At 39.3% G+C, this 12,572-nt stretch overlaps 2 protein-coding genes across 2 annotated transcripts; both read right to left on the reverse strand.

Annotated features, from left to right (window-relative positions):
- Positions 1–2,505: 2,505 nt before the first annotated feature.
- Positions 2,506–4,084, reverse strand: LOC103979186 (uncharacterized). The gene is made up of 2 exons (XM_009395248.3): positions 3,599–4,084; positions 2,506–3,005 (listed from the first exon to the last, which is right to left on the reverse strand). Exons 1-2 carry the CDS (start codon positions 4,041–4,043, stop codon positions 2,926–2,928), a joined length of 525 nt encoding a protein of 174 aa, XP_009393523.3. The 5' UTR covers positions 4,044–4,084; the 3' UTR covers positions 2,506–2,925.
- Positions 4,085–8,223: 4,139 nt separating this feature from the next.
- On the reverse strand, positions 8,224–12,414 carry LOC135637791 (calcium-dependent protein kinase 21-like). The gene is made up of 8 exons (XM_065150590.1): positions 11,792–12,414; positions 11,329–11,452; positions 11,085–11,228; positions 10,804–10,956; positions 10,398–10,513; positions 10,132–10,299; positions 8,718–8,945; positions 8,224–8,505 (listed from the first exon to the last, which is right to left on the reverse strand). The coding sequence occupies exons 1-8, from the start codon at positions 12,323–12,325 to the stop codon at positions 8,362–8,364; spliced, it is 1,611 nt and encodes a 536-aa protein (XP_065006662.1). The 5' UTR covers positions 12,326–12,414; the 3' UTR covers positions 8,224–8,361.
- Positions 12,415–12,572: the final 158 nt, after the last annotated feature.

Below are 12,572 nucleotides of genomic sequence, written 5' to 3' on the forward strand. Positions count from 1 at the left end.
GCATCTGAAATTTAGATATTTGCACTATTTAAAAGGGTGACATATATTTGTAGATTTCATTTTGAGATCTACGTATGAACGGTTCTATATATGCCGTTTCGATTATCTCTGATGTCAATGGGGAGTTTCACAAAAAAATCTATAGTAAGTTCCACATATAAGCAATTTATTCTACGAGGAAAGATAAGTCATCAAATACAATAGTAATTTACATTCAGTAAAATAAATAGGAAAAATAAACTCTTGGCTTCCTGTTGACACAGCAGTGTCCAATTATTATTGTATAATTACTACGAAAATTTCGACTTTTGAGAAATCAAATACGTATATGTTAAAGCCAGTAGTCTCCTACACAAGTTTTTCGAGTGATGTTATTTCATTTGGCTTCTGACCTTCTTGAGCTCTGAGTTTTAAGATTTTGATAGAAGAGATCACTAAGATACATTAGCTAAATTTGCATTAAACAAAAGACCAAAGCTATGATAAAGACCATTCCACTCTGCATTTTGCTGCAAATGATCAGAGGCTGTTCATGCCAAGGCAAAAAAAAAGAAAATAGAAGTTTGCATATTATTTCAAGATCAGAGCCTGCTAATGATCAGTCTCTTTCCATTTTTATTTCTTTTTCTTTGGACCCTAAAGGAGCAGATGCTGTGATTTATTTCATGACTACTGAAATGAATAGGTAAACTTTCTCCCTGAATTGAAGATGACCATTTTTCTCATTCATTAGTTAAATAAACTCATAATCTGATTCTAATTTCTGTTGATCTTTATGTTAGTTTATTTCTCAAGCCACAACAGAGGTAGTATATGAACATCCTTATCATCAACACACAATGCATAAAAATGCTCAATCTTAAGATAAAAAGGGACTCAGCAATTCAATCCTCTGATGGTGTACTGTTCCTGTTTTTTTGCAGGTTTTATCTCTGATATATGCATGTTCTCTCTTTCTTGTGGAGCATTGGTTTGCATGGATTCAATAAATTTCACATCAGACTGGTTTAGGTTGATCTCCTGTCAGGTTTAGTTATAGCTTGCCGTTGTCTGTGGCAAAAACTGAACCTGTCAGGTTTAGGTTGATCTCCTGTCAGGTTGATCTAACTGTGGCTTATTGTAATTTAGGATGTATTCTGCAAGGCTTGGAGTATAGCATTTGAGCATGATTTAGGATTCTTCCTATTAGCTTTCAGTCTTAAACATGCTTTCTACAACTATTTCTGATGCCTGTTCTTATTACAGTGAATGTTCTTTTCGGTAGTGAAAAATAACATATAATCAAGAACAAATCAATGTTACAAAAACTGAAGTAATAAGATCAAATTCGGATCCACAAAGATAATTATGATAAGGAAATTTTAGTAACCACAGGATTCACTTTTCTTTTTCCATCTATCCCTCAGCCTTATCTTCATTGTCATTCCTGTTCTTTCTCCATGCTTTTTATAAGTGGTTGGGATGCTCTTGGCTAACAAGAACACATGTTTCCAGTTATCACTTTCAGGTGTTCCCATCATTTAGGGACCATCAAGCCACCCTCACAAATCAGAACACATGTTTGAAAACATGTTGATTGATTGTGACTACATGTCATCTTCCTCGCATCATGCATGCTGCTGATCTTGACCTGATGGTATTTATCCGTATTCTCCATCATCTACTCGTATTGCCCTTTTATCCTCAAAAATAACTATCAGTTTTATTGATCACAGATGTCCCTTTCCTCCCCAACTCTTGGCAAAGTAACTTGAATTATATTTGGAATCAAACACTAGTTTAGGGAAACAGAAGGTTTGACTACATGAATGCAATCTGTCTATTGCATGGAACAGGTGAAAATGCACTACTGTTTCTAGTCCAGCTAATCCATACACTAACATCACTCGTACGTGAATTTTGCGGATCACAAGCTCATCCTTTGCTTGAGAGTCATTCTCTAACAAGAGGAGAACAAGATAAGACTGCCAGCATTACCTGTTGGCAAGCTAATTTGCATCTGAAGCTACCATTTCATGACTAAACATTTAGTGCAGTGTTGCACTAGTATGAGCTTTTGCATATAAGTTGAACATAGAGAAAGCCCCAAACCTTCTGTGTGGTTGTGTAGGACCTGGATTGACTCAGCAGTTACTTTCTATCTTCAATGCTTCCAATTCGATTTCTACCCCATCTTGTAGCTGAATGTCCAACAAAGCCTGCCCTTTGGTCACAAAGCTGATGAACAAGGAGCATCAGAGGAGTCACTTGATGCATTGCCATGTACAGAAACAGATACAAGAGGTTAGTCCAGATGGTTTGAAAAAGAACAACAAATTCAAGTACCCTGTGCACTCTACTAGAATAAATAAACCAATTTCTTACTCTGCCAGATTGCTAAAAGTACCATAAATCTCGGTTAAAAATCCATTGTCACAAACACTGGAGATCTGAGGTCCAGTCATCTACCAGACCAGGTGCCTTGTGAACTCAATCAAATGGTTATAAATGCTGAGGCAGAAAAGATGATTAAGTTTTCTGGTTATCATCCCATTCCTCTTTATTGCAACTAACATGATTGCACAGAACAGTTACTTGATACAAATTGATATTATTCATACCAAGAAGAACACTATAATTGATCATGTGCCATACATGAAAAATAGCAGTCGTTCTTCTTTATAGGCCTGCAGGCCAGACATGGTACAGTGGACCTCTCTTCTCTTTGCTCTTCTTCCTGTTCGTTCTTTTTGTTACAGGCCTTCATTTTCCATCTTCAGAATTGTATTCAAGACGAAGAACTCTTCCGAATGGGAGAAGAATGGTTTAATCCCAGTGGTAATGAGTAGATGATTCACTCCAAAGAAGTTAGCCTTGGCGGTGGATTCACATGTATATATATTACTTCTTCCAACAGTAGATAAACTCAAAGTAATGCAAACTCTTTCAGCTGCATAATCGGAGAGTGCATGCTACTGTCTGAGCCCAGTACTTCAGCCTTGCTTTAACTTCATCTGGATCATCACCTGATAGATACATCAAAGACAACTGATTAGGAAACTGAAATATTTGATAACAGCAGTAAATCCAGCAAAATAGAATCTCAAAAATCCAGAGATGAGAACTCCTCCAACATGCTTTAGACCATAATTCAGCAGAACAGTAGCTGGATCAGATATCAAAAGACGAAAAGAAAAAAGGGTGCATTTTTTATAGTTTGAATCTTGACAAAAATTTGCTAAGAAAAATTGGTTTTTTTACCCCCATTTATCAACTAATAAGAATAAATTTATCTTTCACTAGTTTAATTCTCACAGCAATACATTTGATAGATCTTTCAGGGTTGAAGAAGAACCAAAATATCAAATATTTCAAAGAAATTTCCAGACTTAAGATATAATTGATACGTCAACTATATCACTCATACCTATCCACAAATATGTATATCCACCATTTTAGGGGAAAAAACATGGAATTTTTATGAATATTACTTCACCTATATCACTTATAGCCAATCCATAAACATATATCCACCATTTTAGACAAGAAAGATGGAATCTTTTTGCTCGTTTTTTAACCGAGAGGAAACAGAGGAAGGAACGAGGAAGCATCATACTACCAGGACTGGAGATCATCCAATTGGCGAAGGGAAGCGAGTCCCCATGAGATATCTGTTCTTGCTGATCGTCCAGGTGGAACCTCTGGCTCATGGAATAGCAGAGCTCCAGCGCTGGGAGCGTGTTGCAGAGCTCCGGGATCCCCTCGTAGCTGAACCCGAACCCTAGGTCGAGGCACGCCTTGAGCTCCTCCAGGTCCTCGTCCGTGAGGCTCCTCGTCCCCTTGACCCCACCAGGCCCCCGCTCCCCGCCGTCCGCCGAGCCCAAGACGTACCCCTCCAGCATCACCCCTCCGCCGCCGTCGCCCTTGCGCGGCCAGGTCTCCTCCCCGCTCCGCCACCCCCGCTCGGACCACCCCTTCGCCTCCTCCTCCGACGCCACAGCCGCAGCAGCGACCACCGTCACGTGCTCGTCGTCCTCCTCCTTCCTCGTTCTCTTCTTTTCCATGGGGGAGGCACCGATACGGATTCCGCTTCTCGGGCACACAGTTGCGTATGCCAGCCCGCGGTGGACTGGCATTTAAACGGCTTCTTGGTCTCGTCACGTGCAAATAATATGATGATCATGATGATGAGATGGCTGGATGTTATCGTATGATGAGATCATGTATGCTAATACCATGTCGAACGATCTGGTAAATTGTCCGACCTACCACGATGCTTACTCCTCATCTATCCGTGAGAGGAAGAAGTGGGTCCAACAGTAGATTCCATGTGGGGCCCTGGTGACCTTCCAAACCTCAGGGAAGGTACAGAAGGGGTACACCCAAGAGTGCTCCATCGTTCAGACGCCACACATGACGAGAGAATGACGTCCATATCTCCTCAATAAATCTCGTCTCGTTGCACCTCTCCACTGGTCGTCCCTACCTGCCTTGTCATTGGGCATATCGGTGGGACTGCCTTGGGTCCCATGAGAGTTATTGATCTATTCAATCATAAGGAAGGTGGGTTGGCAGGCGAAATTTCTGCCGGTACAAATTAGCACGCCTCAACATAATTCTCCATCGGTTCCCACAGGTTTTGTTTCATTTGATTGCATGGCGAAGGAAACTTCACCCGTCAATGTCTCCACACACAAAGCAAGATGGCCCCAGTGGGGCCTACACTCTTCGGTTAGCAGCAATTGGGATCAGTAGTGGTCTCATCCATGAATTCAATCACCATAGCTCAGCATGTAGATGTACATGTATACTGAGAATGATGGCAAGAAATGGAAATACTGAAGCTCTCCTCAAGATTAAGTCAAATATTTATCCAACCATAAAAAGCTTAAATATGTTCAACCATACGAAATGATTGATTGCACTCCTCCCATATTTTGTTCGGTGGAATTCTTCTTCCAATGGCACTCCATGCATTATTCCATTGATGTTTTTTTGGAGCTGCAACAAACATGATAGTGAAATCATATAGTTTCAGTCAACATTTCTGGGTTTTCTTAGATTGTATCCAACACCATATGCATATTATTTCCTGCATCAAACACCAGGTAATACAGAAGAAAACAAATACTTTGTGGGTTCTAGCAACCACAGAGGAGATGTTTGAAGGTGGCATGAAGCTGTGGTCGAAACCCTAGTTCCTGCAAAACTCCAAATATCCTAGAGGAAGATTAGAGAGAATCTTCTCAAGGTTTTCATCAAGTGGACCACAGTTGAAAAGAAGTGGATGAACAAGAAATGCTATCTGCAGGCCTTTTCTTGTGACTATCATGCAGCACCTTTGCTCTCTCTCTCTCTCTCTCTCTCTCTCTCACCCATGGTGGAGAAAGCTCAGCAGTCAGCAGGGACCAGACTAACAAAAATGGCATCAGATGGACCATCTTTACGAGCAAGACAACGTGCTGAAATCAAGTGAAGGATGATGAACACTCTGAGGAGAACACACACTTGAGCACTATTGATGTGTGGGGGAACAATTTCCAGTGATAAAGGAATGTGGCATCCTTCTTGTCCCAGACGAGGGCAACTTGAAGCAGTCTGTGCCAGAAAAGCTACCCCAGTTAACATCGTGATAGCATCACATCTTAAGTGGTGGAACACATAATTTATTCATATTATTAAATACTCTAAGGAGAGACAAAGGAAGGGCCTCAATCATTTATTGTTGAACATATAATTTATTCATATACAGGTATTTGATGTGATATTTGTATGTGTTTGTATTTTTTTTATTCTATTAATACTTTACACAACTTATAAAAGTTTTATAATAGGTTTGACAATCCCATTTTGATTGACTCATGTGGGTATAGTATACACATATTATATGTAATTATCGTGTATAGATAAATTTATCCAAAAATAAACCATCTATTTAAAGTGTTTTTAGGCTCCACGTAGTAGTGTGAGGTATCAATCAATATAACATCATGGAGCTATCCGATGATATATGATTGGATCAGCCTTTGAGGTATTATTTAAGTTTGGTTGACTGTATTATTTTATAGCAATATCATATGGGGACTTATAGGGACTTTTGGCAATGGTAGACTGCCTTTGACCATTTGTTATATAATTGTTTAAAACTTATAAAGTCTATGTTTGTAATTTATATTATCTATTAAGTATTTTTAAAATGTCTGGTTATTGGATCTCGAGTATAACACTTCTTTTAACCGGTCTTTTCTTTTGTAAGTCCTTAGGGGACTCTAAAAGGTTATGATAAGACTGATCATTTACAAATAGACATGCAAGGGTGTCATATTATCTAGATAAATCTAACTAAGTTCGTGACATATAATACTAGAGTGTAATAAGTATACCTAGAGACACTTGGCATTCAAATATGGGTGACTTAGCGAGGCTATGTTAAGGGCAGCTAGCATGCGCGATAGTTTAAGAGAAATATGCATAGAAACGTTGAGAAAGGAGTTACTCAAAAGAGTGGATATTCAAAATTAATATTTAAAGGAATGGCTAACCCTTCGCATAAGAGATACCATGAGGATAAGTAAGCTAGAAGGAACATATAGTGCACAAAAGTTATGATAGCTAAGTTCAAGTTACAACTCAATGTTATCAACCAAACTTGATGGTACTCAAGACAAGTGAGAGCACTTTGTAAAGGATGACACTATGCAAGGAGGGATGGATTACTCAGCAATCGAAAGAGCTAAGCAAGGCTCATAGAAGCGAGGGGAATTGCTAACTCGAAGAATTCAATACTCAAGCGAGAGCTTGTAGCAACGACCTATGGCCATTCTAAGGCAATCAAAATTCAACACTATGGAGTATGAAAACTTTCTCTTCGAAGGATATATCCGTAGGAAATTGAAGTGCGTAACGGGTTCAACATGTTACTAGGCCTTAAGGGGCATAACAAGGATTATATTGGTAAAGAGTCATAAGAACAATGCATAGTTTATTTAGTAAAGCAGAGTAGTCCAAGGAGATAGTGGTCTTCAAAACTTCCAAAGAGAGGAGCACAAAAAGAAAAGTTGCTATAACAAAACAATATCAAGAGAGAAAAATCTTGGTTCTCCAAAGGGAGATTCATATGCAACAGACTGCACATATTGAGAGAGGTACCTTAAGTTGGAAGCTCCAGAAAGCTCGATAGACCGAGCGAGTGATGAAAAATCATTCTATGATATCACATGAGATAATGAATTAATGGACACATTTCAAGTTTTAGTGGGGGAGTGACTGAAGATAACACTAAAACGAAAGTATACATAGAGCTGATATAAAGATCGGACTCAATGGAGGATTGACCCATAGAATGGTAGGTGCAAAGACCACCATCATCTTATTATAAATCAAAGAGCGGAGTAACTTAGGTAAAACTTGATGAAATATCGAAGTCACAGAGTCAACATAAAAGACAAAATATGGAGTGGAGGTATGAAGCTTTCCTTAGAAATAGGTCAAGGGCATGAACTCTTGTAAAGGCAAGAGTAGGATCATATCCTTCTATAGGTTCTACATTTTGATAAAGTGAACTAATCTTGTATGATACCAAAGTCAAAGGAAGCTTTGAGGCATATGCATTTTATCTTAGTGAGGCAATTAATGGAGGCACTAAGGTGACTTAATTTGCGAAGGCGAAGTTGGAGTCAAAAAGGCTTTAGCACAAGGTAAGAGGACGCAAAGATAGACACTTTTGAAGAATATACCATAGTACTGTCATTTAAGTTACCGTAAGATAAGCTATATGTAGTAGAGATTGTGCTCGAGACAAAAGCCTAAGATCCAAATAATAACATACAAACTTTCAACGAGTAAACTTCAAGAGTTATTGGGTGACAGACTATTATAGAATTGCACTTCGTTCATATGTGACTTGAGAGTGGATAGACGAAAATCGATTATCAACGGAGTGAATACAATTAGTGGTGGCGGAGGCCCTACGATGTGTTGGCGAAGGCCACACAAGAAGAGAACATAGTCTGAGTTTATCATACAAAGATCAAAGTATAATGGGGACATCACCAAGAAGTAACATGGTACAGCGGTTAAACAGTTCAAGGTAATACAACATATACAGCAGAAATCCTGGTAAGAGGCTTGTGTGAGTCACTCCTCAGTTTTTGAAGTTTCATTATTATATTATCAATGTCAATATTCATATTTTGACAGCTTCTTGTAAATTTATATCAAGAATTGACTACAATATAGCATATTATGAATAAAAACTGGTGTTTGCAATCATACATAGTTGAAAATCACACCTCTGCATCCTCATGAAAGATGAAAAACTTGACACAGACATGTCCACATTGTAAGATGATATCAGACAGAGACTGTGCTCAAATACAGGACTTAATTTTCCTTCAATGAGCTATCTTTGAACAACTTCTTAGTTAGATTGTTAAACAATTGTCTCGAGTACTGTCGCGATCCATTCCTCCAGTCTGATCCAGATTTCATCATTAACTCAAACTCTTTGTAGCTAATCCGTCCATCCTGAAGCATTTTTCACACAAAATTAGTGAGTACATGAAAGATAAATCTTATAAGCAGAATATTATGCATTTATCGCATGTTTACAAGTATCATTTGGCTATTTTTCCTTATTGCTCTTTGTGTTCACTTCTGGATTACTAGTTGTTGTGTGCAAATGGCTTGTCACCATATGTATAAGATTTGCAGCAGATGGAGATGAAGATATCTCTAACCTTGTCTGTGTCAACATCGGAGATGATTTCCCATATCACTTGCTCAGTAGGTGCATCACCCTCAACTAAAGCTTCTCTTAGCTCATCCATCTCAATATAACCACTACCATCTTTGTCAAAGTAATTGAATGCTTTTGTTAATTGCTCCTCACTGCTGATCTTTTTAAGATGAACAGAGACGGTCATGAACTCTTCGCAGTCTAGGGTGCCATTTCCATCAACATCAGCCTGAGAATGCAAAAAAGTTCCAATACCAACTAGATTTACTTGTTTAACATAATTTTAGATGAAAAAGAAGCATGATGGACAGTGATAATAGTGAAGGCAACACTTGTAGAAAGATTTTGCAATTGGATAAGTGTCAGGCCTTAAGATTGGCAAACAACAAGTTTAAAGAACCGACAACAGAACCACCTCAAACAGCTTAAGGAAACCTAGTGATGTATATAACATATGAGCTTAAAATATGTCAGCAATAAAATTATGCAATTTTATTATTGCAAAGAACAAACCATAGGGTTTCTTTATAAAAAATCAATCAAGAAAGTGGAAATTGCAGAAACAAAGATCAGTTCCAGCTTTCAGACTGTTGATCTAGCCATTAGATGCTTACTGCAAGAAAGCTTTCCGTAATCTTATTTACATTTATGGACACATGCTTATAACTATTTATGCAATGATTATATTCATAGCAAGGCATGGAAAGGAATACATATGGCTTCCAGATTCTCTAAGCTTTATTCTCAAATAGCATCTGAACCCCTAGTAGTGTGCCAAAAACAAAAAAAAAATGTCAGCAACGACTACTACTTTCGCTTGACAGATTTATATAATAACCATTAAATTTGTTACAACCGGGTTAGTTCCGCATCAGAAGTGGATGATTGTTGTGACGGTTAGATGAGTCTATGATATTTAGTTGGGCTTATTCTGGACTATTCATCGGGCCTTAGGATGAGCAGCAGGGGAGATTGTTCCCTCATGTATGTTGCTGAAATCATAATTCATAACCTGATTTATAGTAATAAATATCTTGATATTAAGAGTATCATAATAATGCTGTCATTCTGCTTATGAGACTAGGTTGTGTCAAAACACTGATAAATTAAAGCAAAATTTTGAATATGAAGGCTAGCTCCACTTTAGTGAAAAAAAATGAATGATGGATTTTGATTAAAACAAGTGCAATTTCAGAAGCATGATGGACAGTTTAGATCCTTAATATAGTAACTCAGCTGACTAGTAGTTCAAACGTGTCTAGTTTCATCAGTATTCATCAATCTTCTTTTTTTTCCCCTTCTGGTCACTTCATTGAATAATAAATGCATAAATCTAATTATAGTAGCATAAACTTGAGCATCAGAGATAGCAAACTCATGATGCAAATTGGATGTGAATCACCAAGAATGCTTACCGCTTCCAGTAACATTTTAACGTCTGGTTCCGGAACAGGATTCCCAATTATGTGCAAACCCTCTTTTAGTTCTTCGAGGGTTAGAGTCCCATTCTTGTCCTTGTCCATCATATAAAAAATCTTCTTAATATTTGCTACTTCTTCTATCGGCAATTGCTCAGCTACCACCTATGGCACATCATATGTATGGCATGTCAAATCTTTTCAGCAGCAAAAAGAATGTTGCTTGAGAGTAGTAGCAAGGTCCTTAAAATGTTTGCACTTACTCTGAGGGCTTTCTTCTTAAACCTGTTCATGACTGAGAATTGCTGGAGCCTTGTTCTCACAGTTTCTCCGAGTGAGACATTGGGAGCCTTGTTAGCATGCTGAAGCCAAGGATGATCTTTTTTTTTGCAAAATCAAGAGCAAAAATTAGTTGATACTCTGTCATGTAAAATTTCCATACATCACAAAATTGTGTAATTCTTGCCATTTGTGAATTGTGATTTGACAACCTTCAAGTTTGCAGAATCAGATTTCTGTGAAATGATTATGATGGTAAAACATGCAAACAAAGATTACATGAATGCCTTTTGATAGTTAGAGAGATTCCCCAGAAATGTAGTCTGTTCCAAGTATAACCATGCTTTCCTAAAATTTATTTGAGATGAAAAAGGAAAAAAAAATCAATACCAAGAACTTGCTGAGCTGTCAATCTGGTTGATGGATTAGGATCTAGCATTAGCTGCACGAGATCCTTCGCATTTCTGGATATCTTTGGCCAAGGTTCTCTTTCAAAATCTATAGAAGAGTTAAGAATTGACTGGATGATGCCTTCATCATTTTCTGCAAAAATTAACAGCAAATGCCGGTTATAGATTTTAAATCAGTCCCCATGATATGCTCGGTTCCGTTAACTCAAGTATCTGTATCAGTCAAACAATTATGACGATGTAATAGATATCCATGTTTACCTGCCCAAAAAGGTGGAACTCCACACAATAAAATGTAAAGAATAACCCCCGCACTCCATACATCTACCTCTGGTCCATAGCTTCTTTTGAGGACTTCAGGTGCTATGTAATATGGACTTCCAACAACTTCGGTGAATCGCTGACCTATAGCAGCAAGTTAACTTGGAATTATGCATACAGCAAAAGGCTAATAACACTATATTTTTCTGATCAAGATATGCATCATACTGGAAATTATGCCTACCAGGTTTGAAGAACACAGAGAGGCCAAAGTCGATCGCCTTTAAGGGTGAATCTTCTGAATTGTTCGCAAACAAGAAGTTTTCAGGCTTCAAGTCTCGATGTATCACCCCATGCTTATGGCACAGCTGCAGGAGAAGTTACTTAACTAAAAATAAATGCTGATCAAAGCAGTACCAGAGATCAAAAACTGAATTCTTAATGTGCAATGGCACAATTAACTTGAACAATTCAGGAACTCGAGCTCGAATTACTAGAAGAGTAGTTCATTCAACTTGAAAAGGAATCTGAAAACCAACCTTGTGTACTCTGTTAACATTATCCACCAGGTTTCATTTTATATAGGATTGAGCAAATGATACTGAAGAGGATTTTAGTATCATTTCTTGGAGGAATCAAATGAACTTAACGCATCTCAAACAAGTTTGATGTTGAATATAGCTAGGAAAACATGGCAGCTCTGTTACCTGAACAACCTCGACGATCGTCTTAGCGACGTTTGCTGCGGCACGCTCCGAGTAGTGGCCCTTTGCTACGATTCTATCGAAGAGCTCACCGCCCTCGCAGACCTCCATGATGAGGTAAACAGACTCGCCGTCCTCGTAGGCCTCTCTCAGGCTCACGATGTTGGGGTGCTCCGACAGGGTCTTCATGATCTCCACCTCCCGCCGCACGTCGACCATGTCCTCCATGCTCCTGATCTTCCTCTTGGAGATGATCTTGCACGCCAAGGCTTCGCCGGTCTCGTTGTCGGTGCAGCGCCGGGTCACCCCGAACTCGCCCCGCCCCAGCTCGGCCCCCAGGAGGTAACGATGCAGAAAGTCGACGGCAGGAAGGCCGTCGAGGATGGAGAGCGGTGAGGACGGACGGGTGTCGAAGTCTCTCTCGTCGTCGTCATCGTCGTCGTCGGTGTAGGAGGAGGGTAGGCAGTGGAGGCTCGGTTTCTTCTTCCGGTCGACGAAGGAGTCATTAGAAGATGGAGCAGAGTAGCAACCTCCCATTCGCCTCCCTCCTCTCTCGCCTCCGGCTCTCCTCCTCTCAAAGGAGGGAGGAGGAGGGGAAGAGGGCGAGGGGCGACGCTTTTGGTTGGTTTCCCGGGTTTGGCGGGAGGAAGCCGTTCCCGCCATTTCCGAAGCGGAGTCAAAAGGTTGTTAATATGACCGTTGATATGCCATCCACTGGTCAACATTTTGACCGGGTTTTATCATCCGTTGTTGTTGTGTTCAGTTTGTCCATTGACTAAATCAA

Source organism: Musa acuminata, chromosome BXJ1-3 (assembly GCF_036884655.1).
Source record: "Musa acuminata AAA Group cultivar baxijiao chromosome BXJ1-3, Cavendish_Baxijiao_AAA, whole genome shotgun sequence".
In the NCBI taxonomy this organism is placed as follows: Eukaryota; Viridiplantae; Streptophyta; class Magnoliopsida; order Zingiberales; family Musaceae; genus Musa; species Musa acuminata.

Coding starts and splice junctions, on each gene's coding strand:
- LOC103979186 (XM_009395248.3), bottom strand. CDS start 4,043: ATGGAAAAGAAGAGAACGAGGAAGGAGGAGGACGACGAGCACGTGACG. Junction 3,006..3,598: donor TTGGATGATCTCCAGTCCTG/GTAGTATGATGC, acceptor TGTATCTATCAG/GTGATGATCCAGATGAAGTT.
- LOC135637791 (XM_065150590.1), bottom strand. CDS start 12,325: ATGGGAGGTTGCTACTCTGCTCCATCTTCTAATGACTCCTTCGTCGAC. Junction 10,300..10,397: donor TTAAGAAGAAAGCCCTCAGA/GTAAGTGCAAAC, acceptor GATGTGCCATAG/GTGGTAGCTGAGCAATTGCC. Junction 8,946..10,131: donor TTAAAATGTTACTGGAAGCG/GTAAGCATTCTT, acceptor TTGCATTCTCAG/GCTGATGTTGATGGAAATGG.